The 22,500-nt window shown below is 37.4% G+C and overlaps 1 protein-coding gene across 4 annotated transcripts in view; it reads left to right on the top strand.

Moving 5' to 3' along the window:
* LOC143027173 (3'-5' ssDNA/RNA exonuclease TatD) overlaps positions 1-21,297 on the top strand; it is a 137,535-nt gene extending 116,238 nt beyond the window's left edge. For all 4 annotated transcript variants that reach the window (XM_076188279.1, XM_076188298.1, XM_076188309.1 and 1 more), the window contains 5 exons: positions 7,222-7,320; positions 7,469-7,629; positions 19,183-19,366; positions 19,662-19,824; positions 20,335-21,297. In XM_076188279.1, the coding sequence (XP_076044394.1) occupies positions 7,222-7,320; positions 7,469-7,629; positions 19,183-19,366; positions 19,662-19,824; positions 20,335-20,497 (770 nt within the window). In that variant the 3' untranslated portion in view covers positions 20,498-21,297. The remainder of the gene's footprint in view (positions 1-7,221; positions 7,321-7,468; positions 7,630-19,182; positions 19,367-19,661; positions 19,825-20,334) is intronic.
* Positions 21,298-22,500: the final 1,203 nt, after the last annotated feature.

The raw sequence follows: 22,500 nt of genomic DNA, 5'->3' as shown, positions 1-22,500 counted from the left end.
GATGCACCTAGACTTGTTTACAACATCTCTGACGAGAGACTCTCTTTTTTTTTTTTTCATAATGTTGATTATTCCTTCTAAGTTGTTTCTTTCCTGTTGCTCCATGATCTTAAAAGGTTACTCTATTTCTCTTATCCTCATTTGTTGTTGGCCTATCCTCTTTCCTCCATGGTGTTTAGATTCTTTTCTCTCATCAGATTCATTCTCCCTTCTCAATTTATCAATTTTCATTTTTTTTAACCAAGTTTGTTTCCTTTCCCTGCCCAAGTTTTTTCTCCAGATCATGTAATCTATCTTCATGTGAGGAAATTAAGTCTAAATATTTCCAACTCTGTAAGAATTTCACTTAATTCCATGACAGAGTATCCAACTTGAGACTTCACTTCTTTTTCAAATTTATTTTCTGTACTATATTAATTTGTTTTACTAATGGACTTACCTTTTCAGGTATGAAGCCTTCAAAATCATTCTTTATTAGTGTAGATATCTTCATGTGAGGAAATTAAGTCTAAATATTTCCAACTGTGTAAGAATTTCACTTAATTCCATGACAGAGTATCCAACTTGAGACTTCTCTTCTTTTTCAAATTTATTTTCTGTACTATATTAATTTGTTTTACTAATGGACTTACTTTTTCAGGTATGAAGCCTTCAAAATCATTCTTTATTATTGTAGATATTGCAGTGAAAGACAGCGGTTTGTGATGTAAATAAAAGTGGAAATTCAAATTTATCTTATCATGAGCGACTTCTAATACAAAGACCACAATTTTCCTTTCTTTTCTCTTTCCATAACTTGAAATCAGCTAAGTTTTGGCTCTACTGTGACCCTGGATAGCTTTGTTTTCCTCCTATCTATTTAATTTGCAAGTTATTTTAATCTAGCAATTGCTTGATAGGCAAAGCTAGTGTGTCAACTTGTGTCACTGTCATCACATCGTGACTCACTATTTTTCATTCCTGACTCTATCCTAAAGTTGGAACCAGCATTGCTTCCCCCTGCTCACTCAATTAGTAAATATTTCACTTTGGCTTTGCCTATTAAAGGCAATTTGAGGAACTTTGTGTCGCATCGAGTCGCCACCGCTGGTGTGAGGTGTTTCTGTTGTGCTCACCACCACCCACTAATTCTTTCCCTCCCACCCTTACTTACTCCCTTCCCCCCACCACCACTGATAAAAAATTCCACTGCATATACCAATCTTTGATATATCAGATGGATAGCCAGTAGACCATATTGGGGTAGATAAATCTGAAAATCGCTGTAATGGGGCTTTTAATAATGAGGGTTTACTGTATAGTAAAAAAACAGTTTAATGTTCTGCAGCAGTCCATGTGTCTCTCCCACAGTCTTTTGATATGCTTGATAACAGGAAGAATCAAGCCAGAAATACCTGCCTCCCCCAATCAACATGTATTCAAGGAAGGCCACTTTACCAGCACACTGTTAACAAATATCAAACAACAAGTACTGGAAGGATTCAATAAAAAAAAAAAAAAAAAGCCCCATGAGAAAGAACTTGCAGTACCTATAGATATAAACAATGCTTTTGACAATGTCTTCAGACACCTACTACAAAAAAAAAAAAAAAAAGTAACACTCTTGACAATGACAGTCCTAGTTTTTCTCTACTAACTGTTGGAATGTGTTTTTTTTTTTTTTCTATGCCCAAGTTGTAGTATAGAAAGATTTATTTTTATATCTTAGTGTTAACAGTGTTCATGAGTGATGAAGGGCAAGTTACCTGTGGTGGTTCTGCATGATGGACAGCTCAGTTGTCCTTTTTCAAAAGCAATCTACCACATCAGAAGGTGCTGCCCTGAGAGGCTGACAACTGTATTTTGTACAGTCTTAAGATAAATTTATGGATAGGGATGACAGGTGGTAAGAGACATGGAACTGCCTAGTTTAGGCCTTTTGATCTCTCACAGTCTCCTCCATTCTTATATTCGTATGCCTTTTCACACATGGAAAGCTAACTGCTAACAACTATTCCCCTCCTATTTTCAGCCAGTAACATGGAAACAGTCCCACAATGGTACAAGGCACAACAGTCTAAAGTTTCTTCCTAGAGAGATCTGTCAGGGCCTGAGGACCTCATGTATTCTCATTTTCTCCTTCTCCATGATCTCTCCAAAGTTAATCACATCTTTCTGTTGGTTAAAGAATTTCCATCAATTTATTAATCTTTTCCTCATTTGACTTGATCCTGGCATTGTCTTCCTTTTATTGCACTGAGATGCTATCTGTCAAATTGTCATTTTTCCCTTTTAAGCTAATTTCTGATTTTTTAAGAAGGTTGATCGTTCTTGTGTTCATTGTTCATTTTGCTTTCTCTCCAAATCATAGTATATTTAAAAAAAAATGAGATTACTTTGCTCCATACTTGAATTTCAACTAAAAGCACTCCTTTTTATGCAAGTCCTTGAATGTATGTGTGTGTGTTGGGGGTAATCATCCACAAGGTACTAAGATAGGAGGGGTAGTAAAAATCAGTATTTTGGCAAATGGGTATCTGTTTTGATTTGACCACCCTCTCCTTATAAAGAGATGTGTAGCTTTCTGAACATACATTATCACAATTTATATATATATATATATTTTTTTTGCATAAATGTGACAAGGATGTATAATGTTGAAATTATTATATTTACTGAAGTGAACTAGATTGAGGTTTATACTATATTGACAAATAACTGTAGAAGTTGGATTACCTCTTTCATATATATCAAAGTTATGTAGAATAATGAATATTTACTTATCATAATGGGTATGCAGAGCATCTAGCCCCCCTTAATTATTATTCCTCTCACCCACACACATACACAAAAAAAAAAAAGTGAACACAGAAGAAGATTGTGAGCCACTACAGAGGGATCTCAATAAAGTATGGGAATGGAGTAGGAAGTGGGAGATTGAGTTCAATACCAAAAAGTGTAGCATAGTGGAATTTGGAAAAAGCAAAATAAGAATAGTAGGATCATATAAATTGGGAGAAGAAGGAATAAAAAAAGTAGAAAATGAGAAGGACCTGGGAGTCATTATTATGAATAATATGTCACCTGAGAAACATATAAACAAGATTTTTGGAGAAACTTATAATTTAATGAGAACAATCAAAGTGGCATTTACATACCTGGATGAAGAAATGGTGAATAAAATATTAATCACTTTGATTAGACCAAGATTGGAATATGCAGCAATGATGTGGTCACCAAATATAAAAAAAATGTATAACAAAACTTGAAAGAATACAAAGAGCAATTACAAAACTGGCACCAACACTCTCAAAACTATCATATGAAGAGAGACTAGCAAAACTTGAGCTACAGACACTAGAGCAAAGAAGAGAGAGAGGAGATTTGATAGATATTTAGTACGGTAATAGACATTTGAAACAAGTTAGATGAGAAAGTAGTGTGTGCAAAAACAATACATGAATTTAAAAATAGTTTAGATAAAATGAGATATAAAGACGGGACACCATGAGCATAGCTCCCCTTCCCGTAAAATACAACTAGGTAAATACATGTCGGATTGACAGCGAAGATTGGAATACCGGAAAAAAAAAACGCAATTTTCGTGGATTTCAGTGACAAGGGAGTACCTGTGTTGTATTGGTAGGGAAGGGGAAAGCTTGTGGTGTAGTGGGCAGGTGAAGAAAATGGAGAAGGGGAGGTATTATTGAGGAAAATGGAAGAAAGTGAGGAAGGGGAAGAATGGACCTTGGATGTCAGAAGGGGTGTCAACAAAAGGTGTGCAGATGACACAGATGAGGTCGAACAGGTGAGCAGAGGTATTAGAAGTAGAAATATAGATAATAGCAGCTCAATGGAAAGAGAAGATAATTACTTCTATGGATTTAATGAGGGAGGAGATGACAACCTCCCCCAACTAGTAAGTCTAGAGGAGAAACTAAAAAGAAAAGAAAAAAAAAATGAATGAAGCATGGGAGGTTAGGTTTAGCCAACTAACAATAGTGAACCAACAGATAAAAGAACAAACTAAGAACAGGAAAGAGAAGGAAAATATAGTAAGAGACTTAGCGGATAAAAAAAAAATGTAGAATTATATTAGGAATGGAAGAGAAGTATAATCCAAATAGGACTACAAGAGTAAAGGAGAAGGAAAAAGTAAACAAGGTATTAGAAATAGTTCAAGAAGATGAACAAGAAATAGGGAAAGAAATTTAATAAATAGATTGGGAAAATACAATATAGACAAGACCAGACCAATTAAGGTTAAATTCAGGTCACAAACGACAGCAGAGAATGTCTTATCAAAAACAGGGAAACTAGCAAAAAGTGATCAGTATAAACAGGTATGGATAAAAAGAGAGATGAATAAAGAGGAGAGGAAGAGAAAACAAAAAGAATAGAAGCTAAGGAAAAAATGAGAACAGAACAGAGTCAAAGAGAAATTCTATTGGAGAGTAGTGGATATGAAAGTGAGGAAATGGTTCATAGCAGAGAAAAATGGAAGGGAAACAGAAAACAGGATGGAGGTAACAGAAAATTAAAAGTGTCTTTCACAAATATAGATGGCTTAATAACAGGCTTGAATGAACTGAATGATTACCTGAAGGAAAAAGAACCGGACATAATGGGAATTGTAGAGACAAAATTGAAAGGTCCATTACCACCCAACAGTGTAGGACATGGCGCATATAATTATTGGATTAGAAACAGAGAAGTAAAACAAGGGGGTGGAGTTATGTTCCTGACTAAGAAGGATATAAATGTGAGGAATGTTACATATGGAAAGAATAGAGTGGAGATGATTATGATGGAAATAGAGGACAGGGACAAGAAGAGCAGGAAGTTTGTGGTAAATTAATCACATCAGAACCTGAAATAGTGGACAAGATTGAATATAAAACACCACTAAATAAAAGTGACCACATATTGATTGAACAGGAACTAAATGAGGAAAAATACATGGGAAAAAGCAAACAATATAGAAAGGGAAGATTGATGTACAGAATTTTTTTTTATATAAGATAAGAGATTAAAAAAAAAAAAAAAAAAAACAGATTGGGAAAGGATACACGAGGAGGAAACAACATTAGAAGAGAAATGGAAAAAATTGACAAAAATTTATAAAGAAGCAGTGGAAAAGTATGTTCCAAGACAAAAACAAGAAAAAGGATATGTAAAATGTTGATACAACAAAAGATGTATGGAGTTAAAAGAAAAAAGGGATAAAGCTTGGATAAAATGGAAGACAAAAGATCTGAAAAATGGAAAATATATATTCGTTATAGAAATCAATATGTAAAAGTGCACAGAGAAGAAAAGAGAAAATATGAAAAGGATGTCATAGAAAAATGTAAAGATCAACCAAAACTATTTTATAGATTTGTAAATGACAAACTGAAAAACAAACAAGAATTAGTGAAACTACAACAAGGAGTTGAATACACAGAGGAAATAGAAATGGCAGAAATTATGAACAAGCATTTTAAATCAGTGTTTACGAGGGAGAACATACAACTTAGAGATGTCGAGTGGGAGGAGAAAGTCCCCCCTATGAAAGAGAAGTAACAAGGAAAGAAATAATGAATCACTTGAGTAATCTCGATGTTAGAAAATTGCATGGTCCAGATGAAATGGCAAACTGGGTTTTGTGAGAATGCAGGAACGAACTAACAAAGTACAGTCTAATAAGCAGTTCATTGAAAGAAGGAAAAGTTCCAAAAGATTGGAAAAGAGCAAATATAGTACCAATATATAAAGGGGGAAACAAGGAAGACCCTACTAACTATAGACCGGTCTCTCTTACAAGTATGGTAGCTAAAATTTGTGAAAGAATTATCAAAATTAGATGGGTAAGGCATTTGGAAAAAAACAATGTACTAAATACAAGGCAATTTGGATTTAGACAAGGACAATCATGTGTCACAAACTTGATGTGTTTCTGTTCAAGACTAACAGATATACAAGAAGAAATGGATGGGCTGATTGTGCATTTCTAGACCTGAAAAAAGCTTTTGATAAGGTGTCACATAAGAAGTTGCTAAAGAAATTAGAAACTGCAGGAGGAATACAGGGCAAACTACTGAATTGGATGGAAGACTTCTTGCATGAAAGAAAAATGAGAGTGGTGATAAGAGACAAACATTCTAATTGGGATGAAGTGATTAGTGGAGTTCCACAAGGAACAGTACTGGCCCCAATAATGTTTGGCCTATATATATTAATGATATGGATAAAGGAATTGAAAATTATATGAGCTTCTTTGCGAACGATACAAAACTGCTGAAAAAAGTGAACACTGAAGAAGATTGTGAGTCACTGCAGAGTGATCTCAATAAAGCATGGGAATGGAGTAAGAAGTGGGAGATGGAATTCAATATTAAGAAGTGTAGTATAATGGAATTTGGAAGAAGCAAAAAAAGAATAGTGGGATCATATAAATTGGGAGAGGAAGAAATTAAAAAAGTGGAAAATGAGAAGGACCTGGGAGTCATTGTTATGAATATGTCCCCTGGGAAACATATAAACAAAATTTTTGGAGAAACCGTAATAAGAACAAAGTGGAATTTACATACCTGGACGAAGAAATGGTGAAGAAAATACTAGTCACCTTGATAAGACCAAGATTGGAGTATGGAGTGACGATGTGGTCACCAAGTACAAAAAAAAATGTTTAACAAAACTTGAAAGAATACAAAGAGCAATTATGAAATTGGCACCAACACTCTCAGAACTATCATGAGGAGAGACTGGCAAAACTTAAGCTACAGACATTAGAGCAAAGAAGAGAGAGAGGAGACTTGATAACTATTGATAGAATTATGAAAGGCATAGAAATTATTGATAGAGAGGATCAAATAAAATGGGATAGTAGAGATACAAGAGGACACAGAAAGAAAATAAAAAAGACAGCTTTCCCCATAGGATAATAGACATTTGGAACAAGTGAAGATGAAAATGTGGTGTGTGCAAAAACGATATGCGAATTAAAAAACAGTCTAGATAAAACAAGATATGAAGATGGGACACCACGAAAATAGCTCCCCTTCCCGTAAAATACAACTAGGTAAATACACACACACTCTCTCTCTCTCTTTCTCACTTAGTATAATGTTAATATAATTAATTTTGTATTTGTATTTTCTATTGAACACAGCAGTTTGGGAAGAAATATTACTTTTTTGGGGTACTTGTTAGTATTCTGTATACATTTTCATTCCTGTTTATAGCTACTTCATATTGCAGGTGTTCAGAAGATTATGGTGACTGGCATCACAGTGCATAGCAGTAAGGAAGCCCTCCGACTCACTCGCCTTTTCCCAGGGACATTATATGCTACTGCAGGTATAGTGTAGTTATAATAATGATTGCAGCTTTGAATTTTACCTTGATCTTCATGATTTGTACTAAACATACTTGAGGTTCATTTGTACTCTAAAACCAAGAGGAGAACCATATAGCAGATTGAATATGCTTATATGCCCCATTGCAGGGGTACATCCTCACGAGGCTAAATCATGGGATGAAACAACAGAAGAGGCATTACGTGAATTGGCAGCTAACCCTGAGATGGTGGCCATTGGAGAATGTGGGCTTGACTTCAATCGCAACTTTTCACCTCCAGATGTACAGATTGAGGCATTTGAAAAACAGGTTGGTTCATAAGGTTTGGGAGCTGACATGCTACAGAAGAGAGAATGGATTTTATTGAGTGGTGCATTTACCTATTTATTTAACTGTAATGTACAGGAAAGGAGCTAGATTCATGGGGTACTGTCTCTCTTTATCATACATGTAGAGGCTGGAAAACAAATAGGGCTAGTTAATAGCGTTTTGAGATGTTAAATTATATTTATATACATGTATATATAAATTTATTCATGTATATTTGCAACATTCACTATGATATATCAGAATTAGAGGAATTAGCTTAAATTTATAGGGAAATGATAAACCTGAGGTAGTTTGGAGTGGATAAAGGCTCATGTTTCCATGTGCTGCTTAATCTCTGTAATATGAGTCAATTTCTCACATGCAGCATGGGATACCTGATGTACGAGGATGCTTCACAGTACATACATAGATATACCAAAAGCTTTTTCCCCCTTTACAAGGGAGGTAGCCAAAAAAACAAAGGCATAAAAACCATTCCCACCCATTCCATCCCCAATACACTCCACTCCCCTCCACCATCTACCCTCCCTCTTATCTTGGCACCTCCTGGATGATGGGTCATCCCTGCATCTTGTCCACTGCCCTGGGTCAGAAGCAGTGTTGCAAGACACAGCATATCCACAGTTTGGCCGCTTCATTAAATCAGTGCCCCCCCCCCTTGCCACCCCCTATGGGCTGTGTCAAATTTTTCTCACACATACTACCTCACCCCCCATCCTCCCAACCATTCCACCTTATGCATCACAACATCATCCATATACAACCATTTTCCAATCACCCTTGTCTTCTGTCCTCTCCCATCCTTCCTCAACAGACATTCCCCTCTTCCCCAAAGCCCCTTTCACCCCATCCATCCATCTCATCCTAGGTTGCCCCCACATGTTCACTCCCTCCACATCTGCCTTCCATACCTCTTTTACTAGTCTTTCTTCACTCATTCTTTCCATGTGTCCAAAGCATCCCAGTACTCTTCCATCCACCCTATCTCCCAACTCCCTTACAACCCCTGTTCTCCTCCTCACCTCATTTCTCACTCTAGCCTAGTAACCCCCATCATACTTCTCAGACACCTCATCTCAAACGCATTCAAACTTTCTCTCTTCCTCTCTTATGTTCCATGTTTTTGCCCCATACTGTGCTGTTGGCACAATCACTCCTTCATACAGTCTCCTCTTAGCATCCATTCCCAAATGTCTATTTCTCATTACACTTTTTAATCCACCGAGGCATTTACTCACTTCTCTCAATCTACATTATACCTCCACTTCCACATCTCCCTTTCCTGCCACATTCACACCCAAGTATCTAAAACTATCCACTTCCTCCTGTCACTCTCCCTTAATCCTCACTTCAAGTCTTCTGCCACTTTCTCCTCTTGTACATCTCATCACCTTACTTTTACCCACATTTATCTTAAACTTTCTTCTTTCACACACTCTCCCAAACTCTGTCACCAACTTCCTCAATCCCTCCTCTGATCCTGCTACAAGTGCAGTGTCATCCACAAACAACATCGAATATCATTTAAAAAGCAACTGTTTGATAATGATAGCCAGCATGGTTTCAGACGGAAACGTTCTTGCGTGACTAACTTACTCGAATTCTACAACACAGTTATCTCGAATTATGACAAAAGAAACAATATAGATTTAATATATCTAGACTTTGCAAAAGCTTTTGATACCGTCCCACACGAAAGACTACTTACTAAATTAGCTTTGCATGGAATAAGTGGTAGCCTATTAGGTTGGACTAGTAATTGGTTGAAAGGTCGAAAACAGAGAGTTGTTTTAAATGGAAAAACTTCTGGATGGAAAATGTTGCAAGTGGAGTTCCTCAGGGTTCCGTTCTTGGGCCACTTCTATTCATAGTATATATAAATGATATAGACAATGGACTAAAATCTACTGTTTCCAAATTTGCTGATGATACAAAACTGTGCGGAGTGGCAAATGATCACTCAAACCAATTAGATATTCAAGAAGATTTAGATCAATTACAGCAATGGTCTGAAAAGTGGCTAATGAAATTTAACACAAGTAAATGCAAGGTAATGCACATAGGTAAAAATAACAGTAAGTACGATTACAAGTTATTTGGAAATTCGTTAACAAAAGTGGATAGTGAAAAAGATCTCGGCGTAATTATCAGTAACGACCTCAAATCATCCAAGCAGTGTATTTCAGCCTCTGAGAAAGCAAATAAGATTCTGGGATTGATTGCGCGATCTTTTGATTTCAAAAGTCCATCACTCATTAACAAGCTATATAAATCGTTAGTTCGTCCACATTTGGAATATGCTGTTTCCGTATGGTCACCGAATCTCATTAAAGACATTGACAGACTGGAAAAGGTACAACGGCGAGCCACAAAACTGATTCCAAATATCAAAAATAAATCATACGAAAATCGACTTAAGCACATAAATCTGTTTTCCCTAAAAAAGCGTAGACTCAGAGGTGACTTGATACAGGTCTTTAAGATTTTAAAGGGAATTGACAACATCAAAAGTGACAAAATTTTCACATTGAATGAGAATCAGACAAGAAACAATGGTCTCAAACTGTCCGGAAATAGATTCAATTTGGAAGTAGGTAGAAACAACTTTGCCAACCGTGTAGTTAATGAATGGAATAAACTTCCTGCACAGGTAGTGCAATGTAGTTCAGTTCGAAGCTTTAAGAATCATTTAGATAAATACCTAAGTAAGATGCTGTAATTATTATAATTTATGTTATATTATTTGTTTTTGTTTTGTTATAATTTGTCTGTCTGATTTTCATTTATTATTAGTTATATGTCAATTTATTATCATTTACTATTTACCTGTTTGTTTGTTATTCAACTATACCAATGCATTTATTTATGTATTTTAATTGTTATTTACATTGTTATAGTTTTAATTTATTATTAATATGATTTTATTTTTTTTTTTTTTTTTTTTTTTTTTTTTTTTTTTTTTTTTTTTTTTTTTTTTTTTTTTTTTTTTTTTTTTTTTTTTTTTTTTTTTTTTTGCATCCGACCTAGATATGGATCAAAAGGTCTCCTGTCGGCATGCTTTGCCTTTGTAATCCTTTGTAACAGCTGGCTCACCTCCCACTTTTCTCCATTTTCTTTAAACATCTCCAATCCCTGACCCACCACCCTTCCATTTACCTCTTGCACCACTCCATCCATATATAAGTTGAACAGCCAGGGCGACATAACACATCCCTGACAAAGTCCCACCTTTACCTCGAACCACTCCCTCTCTCCATTTCTAATCCTGACACATGCTCTACTACTCTCGTAAAAACTCCTGACAGTTCCTAAAAGCTTTCCTCCTGTCCCATATATCTACAAAACCTCCCACAGTGCCTTCCTGTCTACCCTGTCATAAGCCTTTTCCAGATCCATAAAAGCCCCAAAAACATCCTTACCCTTTCCTATAGCTTTCTCACATATCTGTCTTACCACAAAAATCTGATCTACACAACCTCTACTCGTCCTAAATCCACACTGTTCCTCACCAATTACTCTGTTCCTCTCCTGATTCTCTCAATCAAGATCCTCCCATAAGCCTTCCCAACTACACTTAACCCCTTCTATACGGTGCCGCCTACGTAGGCGTCATGAGGAGCAAGTGGATTCGCGACGCTGCCATATCGGCGTCTTGATTATATTTATTGTAGTCGCCCCTGTGTTTTTACATTCTCCCAAATGTGCCTTGAATCCCATTCTCTGTGGTTTTCAAAATTCGCGGGTGAAAGAGAGAACGATCGATATAAGCGGTGACTATATTTTATGATGCGAGTATTATTACGACACGTTGTACGGCTGGCATTGGCTGCTGCCCGCAAGATTTAAGTCCAGAGTGAAGTGGTTAACAAGCTAATCCCTCTGAAACTACTACACTCACACTTGTCCCCTTTTCTCTTGTAGAGTGGAACTATACAGGCACTCCTCCAGTCCTCCAGCACTCTACCCTCTCTCCAACAAACATTAAATAATCTCATCAGCCAGTCCACCATCACTGTACCTCCTTTTTTTTTTTATAGACATTCTGCATGGCATCCATCCAGACCAGGTGCCTTACCTGCTCTCATCATCTTAACAACTGCCTTCACTTCATCCTTCCTTATTTCTCCTCCATTTTCCTCATTCATCATTGTAATTTTCTTAGCATTTCCCACTGCAACTATCTGTCCCTCCCTATCCTCCTTCACATTTAGCAACTCCCTAAAATACTCTGCCCATCTTCCCCTTACTGCCTTCTCTTCCATTATCATCTCACCATCTGCACCTTTTACCTTTTCTTCTCTACTTGATTCGCCTCCTCTTCCTCTCATAATTTCTTTCCAAAACATCTTTTTATTACTTTCAAAATTTTCTGTCATACTCTTACCCCATTTCACATCTGCTCTCCTCTTTGCCTCCTTTACCTTGTGCTTTACTTCTCTTTTCTTTTCTTTGTACCTCTCATACGACTCCCTTGTCCTATTTTGTAACCAATCTGTGAAGGCTCACTTCTTCTCTTCTACAACCTTCTTCGTTTCATCATCCCACCACTTACTACCCTTCCTTGTATTTCTTCCCATTCTTCTTGTTCCACACACCATCTTTGCACACTTTGTGACTCCCTCCTTGAACCATCCCCATTCCTCCTCCACTCCTAGCTCTACTCTATCCTTCACTCCCACTCCTCTCTCAGCTTCTTGTATTCTGCCTTTTCCTTCTCATTTAAAGAGTTCACTCTAAGCACTTCCCTACCTTTTGTCCTTTTCCTCTTTCTCCATTTATCCTCCACTCTCAACTTACCTTCCACCAAAAAATTATCAGATATTCCCCCACTCTCTCCCCTTAGAACATGTACATCCTTAACTCTTCCTATTATACTCCTATCTACCACTACATAGTCCATTAATGCTCTATCTACCACCCTTCCATCCACCACCCTCTCCCATGTGTACTTATGCTTGACTTTCTTCAGAAACACTGACAATACTTGCATTTTAAAATCACTGCTGATTTACTTGTTGTCTTTTACTCTGAGTAATAATAAACACACAAAACATGATCAAACCAGTTCACAGAATTTAAGGGTCACTCAGCTACAACTACAAAATAAATGTAATCAGGACACCAATGCCAACATCCTCATATACTCATACTCAGGCTTCATCGGAAGAGGTTAAGAAGAAAGGATGTAAGGTCAAGGCATTGTGACTAACCCCCTCCTTTCTTCAAATCTAAAATATTTACCTTATTGTGGTATATGGGGTCAAAGCTATGCTCATGGGTCAAACTTTATCTTAAATTCATTTATGTTGTTGGCATGGATTCTCACATGTTCTTTACAAGTAACAAGTGGGGTTATAGAGGTTTTCTGCAAACATTTGTGGAAAAACAGAAAATTAAAGGCATTGAACAAAGATCAGGAGTCCAGAGGGTGATAAAGAGTGAGTTTCTGGGCCTGTTGCAGAGACTATATACTGCCCCCTTGGAGCTACACCTTTAAGTAGGGCATGGTGATAGGTTGTAGAGTTTGAAAAGAGTCTGATGAACATGACTGCCGCCTGCTGGTCACTGATATTGTCCCACTTCTTCCCCTGCAGCATCTCATGTTCTGCACAATGATGCCTCTGGGAAGAAACTTTGGACTGTTGGATTTCATTATTGTGGGCTTGTGCATATGTTACCTGTTAACTAGGAGAAAGGGAGCAATTGGCTGTCAGCTTTCCTTATGTGAAAAGTGTGTGTGTGTGGAGGGGAGGTAATAGTTGAAGCAGTGGAGGCTTGTAGCTAAAATTAGTCAGGGTGTTGCTGATATTAAACCTAAGGATTATGTTGAATAAGGATTGTCACTGCAAAGCTAGCATCACCGAGGAATTGAACCTGGGATCTCCCACCTGCTGGGTGGGCATGCTTACTGATTACACCACAGTTGCATCCAGTGACCACTCGCACAGATTATATAATATCCAAGTACATACATACATACATATACCAAAGGCTTTTTTCACCCTTATAAGGGAGGTGGTAAAAAAAACAAAGGAATAAAAAACACTCCCACCCATTCCATCCCTATCACACTCCACTCCCCCTCCACCCTCTTCCCTCCCTCTTATCTTGGCACCTCCTGGATGTGATATACAGTACATGTGTTTATGTATATGTACTTCTTTAATTCTCTCTTTATACTTGGACATTATTATAAATAATGTCCAAGTATAAGGAAAGAATTAAAGAAGTACATATACATAAACATATATATGTACTGTATATCACATTCAAGAATATAGTACACATTTTTTAATATGACACATGCTGAGTAAAAAAATAACACTACCTTATGCTTGCACAACAGGGTTGGCACTGTGTGAGTGACAGTGCTTTCCCTACCTGGTGTGCCCCAAAGAAGAGGATATACAACAAAAGAAGGAAACCTGGTTTGTATTGAATGGGAGGGGAGAAATTGTGGGTGTCCGAAATGAAATCTCTGCAGTGCTAGTTAAATGGAATAAGACGTAATTAGAAAAAAAAATGAAGGAAAACAACAAAAGTCTGACTCAAATGACAACTTGACAGCAGAGTCACCTAGTGGCACCACAGCAAAATACGATATAAACAATCATTGTGAAACCCCAGCAGCCATGCAGATATACCACGATGATGCTTTCTCAGGATTCAGTAAGTACGAAAGGAGGAGTTTAAGTCAAATCTTAGAGATAGAGAGGGAAATGAGCAAAAATAGAATATGGTGGGAGAATGAAATTAAGGAAATTGTTGAACTAATGGACTGCTTAGAGCAAGCTAACATTGAAATTTCTGACCTAAAGAAAACTAACTTGGATCTAAGAAACGAGATTAAGGAAATAAAAAATCATATAAGAGAGGTGAAGAGTGAAAACGAAAAGAAGAAAATTAATTATATTACCAATAGCAACAACTTAAAAAAAAAGGTAACTAACAAATACAAGAAATTACTGAAAAAAACAAAGAACTTAGGTGAGGAAAGTATCCAAAAGATTAAGAAATTGAAGGAAAACATAGGAAATAAAGAAATTGCCTTTAAAGAAATAGTCCAACAACAAATTTAGGAAAATGCAAAAGAAACAATTATCCAAGTAATTAATGAAAAGGCAAATTGGGTCAGAGATGCAGTGAATATGAAAAATTGTATCGTGGTATATGAACTAAAAGAAAACCATGGTCTGGCGAGGAACATGAGAGAAAAAGCAATAGCAATCCTAAAAGAAATTCAGGATGGAGCCCAGGATGTAGGGAAGGATGACAATAATGTGTATAGAATTGGTCATTATTCTAAGGAAAGAAATCAACCCCTAAAAATAAAACTAAGATCACAAATGGTAGTAGAAGGCATATTTGAAAAAGTAGGTAAGTTGTCAAGGAATGAACATTACAATAAGATATGGATAAAAAGAGAAATGAGTATTGAGGAATTAGAAAAAGAGAAGACACTAAGAGATGAAGCTCAGGAAAAAAATGTGAAGAGAACAGAGACCAAAAGCAAGTAATTCTATTGGAGAGTAATCGACATGAGACTGAGAAAATGGCACATCAGAATGGGCGAACCAAAGACAGAAAAAAAAAATGGAGAAAGGAAAAAATTGAAAGTGGCCTAAATTAACATTGATGGATTAATTTCAGGACTGAATGAACTTAATGATTACCTGGTAGAAGAAAAACCAGACATAATGGGAATTGTGGAGACTAAACTAATATCACCCATCAATGTTGGACATGGACTATACAATTACTGGGTTAAAAATAGAGACAAGAAACAGGGAGGAGGAATCATGTTCTTGGCCAAGAAAAACTTGAATGTGACAAAAATTGCAGAGGGCAAAGGTAATGTAGAACTGATCATGGTAAAAGTCAAAGACAAAGACATGAAAAGTAGAAAGTTTGTGGTGACTTATGTGCCCCCAAAAACGAACGCTTGGAAAGAGAATGAGCATATGAAAATGCTAGATGATACAAGCCATTCATTAAATGAGATTCTAATGGGCAGAGGTGCAAATTGGATTCTAAAAGAATGCAAAGAAGAGCTAATGGACAAAATACATAACATAATAAATTGCCCAGTTAAAGAAGGAAGAATACCAAAAGACTAGAAAAATGCTAACATTGTACCAATATTCAGGTTGAAAAGAGGTGATCAGTGGAGTTCCGCAAGGATCTGTATTGGCTCCAATAATGTTTGCTATTTATGTGAATGACATGGATGATGATATGCAATATTACATGAGCTTCTTTGCAGATGATGCTAAATTGTTAAGGAAAGTAAAAACTGAAAAGGATTAGGAATCACTACAGGAAGACCTGAATAAGGTATGGAACTGGAGTCAGAAATGGGAAGTGGACTGCAATATTAAGAAGTGTAGCATAATGGAGTTTGGCAAAAAGTAAAAATAGAATATCAGGACAATATAAGATTGGAACTAAGGAGGTAAAGAAAGTGGGATTCAAAAAAATTTAGGTGTAATTATCTCAAACGACTTGTCCTATGATAAACAGATAAACAAAATTGTCGTAGAATCCTATGACTTGCTAAGATCAGTATTAGTGGCATATGCATATTTGGATGAAGAAAGGATTAAAGAAATATTGGTCACACTGATAAAGCCTAGACTAAAATATGTGGTGACATTGTGGTCACCCAGTACCAAAAAGAATATAAAGAAAATAGAAAGAATCTAGAGAGCAGCCACAAAAATGCCCCCTGCACTTGCAAACTTGTCACATGAGGAGAGACTGGCTAAACTGGAGTTACCAACTCTGGAGCAAAGAAGAGAGAGAGGCAACCTACTGACCATCTACAGAATCATGAAGGACACAGAAATACTCAATAGAGAGAACTTGTTAAACTGGGACAAGAGGACATGGAAAGAAAATAAAAAACCAAGTTATAGAAGAGATCTGGTTGGTGAGGTTATTTAATGTTTGCTGGAGAGAGGGTAGAGTACCGGAGGACTGGAGTAGTGCCTGTATAGTTCCTCTTTACAAGGGAAAAGGGGACAAGTGTGAATGTAGTAATTTCAGAGGGATTAGCCTGTTGAGTGTAGTAGGGAAGGCTTATGGGAGGATCTTAATTGAGAGGATTAGGAGAGGAACAGAGGGAGTAATTGGTGAGGAACAGTGTGGATTTAGGACGGGTAGAGGTTGTGTAGATCAGATCTTTGTGGTAAGACAGATATGTGAGAAAGCTATAGGAAAGGGGAAGGATGTTTTTTGGGCTTTCATGGATCTGGAAAAGGCTTATGATAGGGTAGACAGAAAGGCACTGTGGGAGGTTATGCAGATTTATGGGATAGGAGGAAAGCTTTTGGGAGCTGTCAAGAGTTTTTATGAGAGTAGTAGAGCATGTGTTAGGATTAGAAATGGAGAGGAGTGAGTGGTTTGAAGTAAAGGTGGGACTTCGTCAAGGATGCGTTATGTCGCCCTGGCTGTTCAACTTATACATGGATGGGGTGGTGCGAGAGGTGAATGCTAGGGTAGTGGGTCAGGGATTGGAGATGGTTAAAGAAAATGGAGAAAAGTGGGAGGTGAGCCAGCTGTTGTTTGTGGACGACACTGTGCTTGTGGCAGGGTCAGAGGAGGGATTGAGGAAGCTGGTGGCAGAGTTTGGGAGAGTATGTGATAGAAGAAAGCTAAAGATAAATGTGGGTAAAAGTAAGGTGATGAGATGTACAAGGGGTGAAAGTGGCAGTAGACTGGAAGTGAACATTAAGGGAGAGCGACTGGAGGAAGTGGATAGTTTTAGATACTTGGGTGCAAGTGTAGCAGGAAAAGGTGGAGTGAAGGTGGAGGTAGAATGTAGATTGAGAGAAGCGAGTAAATGCCTTGGTGGTTTAAAGAGTGTAATGAGGAATAGACATTTGGGAATGGATGCGGAAGAGGAGACTGTATGAAGGAGTGATTGTGCCAACAGCACTGTCATGGGGCAGAAACGTGGAAACATAAGAGAAGAAGAGAGAAGGAGTTTGAATGTGTTTGAAGATGAGGTGTCTGAGTAGTATGGTGGGGGTTACTAGGCTAGATAGAGTGAGAAATGAGGAGGTGAGGAGGAGAACAGGGGTGACAAAGGATTTGGGAGATAGGGTTGATGAAAAGAATATTAGGATGGTTTGGACACATGGAAAGAATGAGTGAAGAAAGGCTAGTAAAAGAGGTATGGAAGGCAGATGTGGAAGGAGTGAACATGAGGGGCCGTCCTAGGATGTGGTGGTTGGATGGGGTGAAGGGGGCTTTGGGGAAGAGGGAATGTCTGTTGAGGAAGGAAGGGAGAGGACGGAAGACAGAGGTGAGTGGAGAATGGTTGTATATGGATGATGTTGTGACTGCATGAGGAGGAATGGGCGGGGAAGTGGGGGTGGGGTAGTATGTGTGAGTAAATTTTGACGCAGCCCGAAGGGATTTCTCCCCGTCCTCGCCTTATATGCAAAGGGGGACGGAGAGGGGGGGTCGCCGATTAGAATGAAGCGGTCCTCGCTGTGGATGTACATGTTGTCCTTGCGACACTGCTTTCTGACCCATGGGGGGGGGGGGGAGGGGGGGCGGTGGCAGGGTGCAGGGATGACCCGTCATCCAGGAGGTGCTCAGATGAGAGGAAGGGTGGGAGGGGTGTGGAGTGTATTTAGGGATGAAATGGGTGGGAGTGTTTTTATGCCTTTCCCTTTTTGGCTACCTCCCTTGGAAGGGGGAAAAAGCCTTGGTATATGTATGTATGTAGAAGAGATCTGAAGAAAAACAGTTTTCCACATAGAGTGGCGGACACTTGGAACAAACTGGACGAAAAAATAGTGTGTGCAAAAACCATTCATGAGCTTAAGAGCAAACTAGATACTGCGAGATACAAAGGCGGAACACCATGAGCATAGCTCCCCTTCCCATAAAATAAAACTAGGTAAATACAAAAGCTAAGCACTGCATCACTGGAGATGGGCACTGACATTAAGGATTATATAATGTACAAGTATAAAGAAAGAATGAAAGAAAAAAGATTCATTGTATCGAATGTTATTCAAGTGAAAATAGGGGTGCTGCAGTTCTGCAGTGGCTATACATGAGCCATTGTTGAGTTGAAGATAGTAGGGGATCTTGGGCTCAGTCCAAAGGGTTGCACCTTTAGTGAGGGTACTTATTGGTTGTGAAAATAGACAGTGGAAAGTTGATTTCATTTTACTTCATATCACAGAACCACCATTTAATGTAATACCCTCATCATTTGTCTTTTTCACTTCTTTTGACCATTTATCTACATTTTATTAATTTGGTTGTTTATTCTAGCTGCTAGACAATTTTATCAAATGAAGGAAACCTCTTCAACAAGAAGATTAAAAGCTATCATTAGCTTATCTTAAATAACCCACTTGTTTTGTTTTATGATTATAGTCATCTTTTGTATTGACCACCACATAACTTTATTCAGCTGATGGAAACCTCCTTAGCAATCAGGTTAAAGCATTTTCTTACTGAAATTTTTCTTTGTAATAAGTGACTCCTTATCATCACACTTTGTCACCCTAGGTTGCCTTAGCATGTGAACTCCAAAAACCACTCTTTGTTCACGAACGGGAGGCTCACACAGCACTTTTAGAGGTTTTGGGGCGATACAGAGAACGTCTGCCTACAGTAGTCATCCACTGTTTTACTGGTGATTCCACACAAGCTACTGCCTACCTCAACATGGGATGTTATATTGGACTAACAGGTGTGGTGGGCAGTGTTTTTGTTATGTAGCCATGTCATATAGGTATTATTGTAATAGTGGTGTTCATAAGTATAGGAGAACATCTCATCTCAGGATGGTGTTGAACAAAGGCTGTCATAATCATTATACTAGTGGTGCTTATAAAAATGGTTTTGCAGAATGTAATTGCAGAATAATGTTAAAGACTCTCATAATTATTGTACTAGTAGCATTCTTTAACAGATTTTGTTAAACAGTTCATCTCAGAATTGTGGTGGAAAAATAATTGTATGTTCTCATAGTATGTACTTTGAAGGGTATGTGTGGAAGGACAAGTCTGAGGATGGTGTGCGAAGGATCCTGGAGGATGGCGTAGTACCATTAGACCGCTTGATGGTGGAGACAGATGCACCCTTCATGTATCCGAATACTCGTGCATCAAAATTGCCTCCTTATGTTAAGGAAGCACTGACAGAACGGTAAGATTCTATAAATTTTTCTCTAGCAATTTTACATATTACTTTATTGTCTTATGTATTATTATATAGTTTTCCTCAAATTTCACTAACTGGAAGGCTGCAGCCCTATAATAATGAGCAACAGCCTTCAGGCCTTCCCATAGATCTCTCTAGAAAGAAATACTGTGTTGTATTAAGTGTGGGTTCATTTTTATGTTACTGTCTAACAGGAAAAGGAGGGGAGGAGGGTAGCAGCTACTGACTGTCTGCAATCCGTAGACATAAACACAATATTTCTTCCCAGAGTGACCTATAGACCTGTCCTGTGGTCATTGCCAGTTACTTGTGAGCCCATGGATCTCTTGCAAGAGAAACCTGGGGCAACAGATTGATTGATAGGCACATGTGTATTTTAGTTTATATATTTAAAGGAAACAGTTTTTTTATATTTATTTTTTGCTTTATGTGGTATCTTTCACACATCATTGATGACACTATGACATGGAAATAATTTGATTAAATAATTTTCAGATCATTGACGTTTCTTCACCGGTATTGCACCTTTCAACGTAATGAACCATGCTCCCTTCCTGTTACTATCGAGATGATTGCTGCTTATATGAAGAAGAAGTCAGAACAGGTGGCCTTGCAAACCACCTTCAATGCTATCAAAGTTTTTGGTTTGAGTTCATAAATCATGTAGGTCTCTGTTTGAAGGAAAGCATTTTGCACTCATCAATTTTTTTTATCATTTTTGCTGTAACAGTTGTTTGTTTCTTTGAATATAACCTTAAAATGTTTTGTTAAATCTAGAAAAAAAAATGCTCTGGAGCACTAAGAGCAAGTGTTGCCCTTATGTGAATCAAGATCCACACCAAATGTATCTGCTATGCTTAATTAACTAGATTCCAACTTTCTAGTCATATCAAGGTCAAAAGTCAGACTAATGTACCCAGTGTCAAAGAATTCAAATACAAAATTTGCCAAGAAGTGTTGGTATATGATGTGAAGAGTTTAAACAATGTCAGCTCCTAAAGTAAAATCTTGGGAGACTCAAGTTCTTTTTAACATTTGTATCATCCCTTGTTGATGTTTTCTATTCTATTATGTTCTTTATGACATTTTGAGTGCTGCCTTTGATCCTGCTCCATTTTGTTTTGAGAGTGACGTAAAAGACTCATGTCCAGGCCATCTGAGAAAGGTCAACCATTACATCTACGTCTGTTGGAATGCTCAGTTTTGGTAGTAACCTGCTGAAGACAAAATGTGCCTTCATTATTATTGTGATGTTACCAATAGTCTGTGCTATTTTTACATTTCAAGCTATAAATATATTCCAGTACGATGTATGTTAATGCATGAATATAAATTAGACCAAATTCATGTTTTTTACTGGTAGGGTCTCCAAAGTCAATTTTTGTTTTGTTTAAATAGATATTTGTATTCTACCAGTCCAACAAGAAAAACAACAAATGAACATGAATATTATATATTTTCCTGATTTTATTTAATCACATGATCCAACAATGCTTATCTTGAAATCTACACCTTCTAATTATAAAGGTGTTACTGTGAAGCTGTCAAGGAAGTAGAAATGTGGACTAAAGGGATATATTTACCAATTTGTGCCATAAAGGATAAATATATAGATTTGTGATGACAGTGTACACTCTGAACATGGATAATTTCTGCATGCAGTCCATATGTATGTGTGTGTATATATATATATATACATACAATACTGGGATGATTTCGGTATATGGAAAGAAAGAGTGAAGAGGGATCAATAATTAATAGGTATATGTGTCGTGATCCTGTAAGATGCAGAGTAAAGTTTCCCATTTTCAAAACTCGTCAACCTCCTCACTTTGGTCAGGAGGTGCAGCCATGAGAGGTTGGCACTCATTCTCCAGACTGAACCCAAGATCTCTATTAACTTCAACTGTATTTCTTACACTTCATATATGGAGACAGGGTTGAAAAAAAAAATGTTTTTTTAACTTCTTTAATTTTATTTATTCATTTATTTTTTCTTTATTCTACATGTTTATATGTAAACCAGTTTAAATGACCAATTGAAAAGTAATCTAGAGTGAAACAAAAGGTTTCAAGTGTTATCTGAAGGGCAGACACTTGTTTAGATCATGTTGATACAGGTTGGACAAAGCCTGTGCTAAATTGTACTGTACAGGAAATGAACAGGTCAGGCTTGACTACTGCTGACTCAGTAACCATTGATAGTGAAAGGATCAGAGATTCACAGGCCACAGCATTGGCAGCAGAAAAGCACAGCAAGAAAATCAAAGTGCCTGCTAATAGTGGGAGAAAAAAGGCAGCTGAATGGAAGTAGATATTTTAGAAAATTATAAACAGAAAAACAGCCTGTAAATACTGCAACTAGGTGATTAGTGCCAAAATTTAAAGAGTAATAACCCACATCCATAAATGTACCAAGAGGATCATTATAGGGGAAACTCTTTGTGGATTTTAAATTTTCTAGGCAAATGTCCACCAACTGCAGTTGGTGGATGCAGGAAAGGCCCATCATCCATGAGGAGCTGAGATATGAGATATGAAAAGGGTGGTGGAGGGGAGTGAAATGGGTAGGTGGGAATAGGTATGTGCCATTGACTTAGCCACCTCCCTTATTAGGGGGGAAAAGCTCGTTGTATAGAAGAAAGAGGTATATGTGTATGT

This window comes from Oratosquilla oratoria, chromosome 1, assembly GCF_046742065.1.
Source record: "Oratosquilla oratoria isolate Oo_2021 chromosome 1, ASM4674206v1, whole genome shotgun sequence".
Classification (NCBI taxonomy): Eukaryota; Metazoa; Arthropoda; class Malacostraca; order Stomatopoda; family Squillidae; genus Oratosquilla; species Oratosquilla oratoria.
Note: the sequence above shows the minus strand (reverse complement) of the source record. Positions and strands in the feature narration are given on the sequence as shown.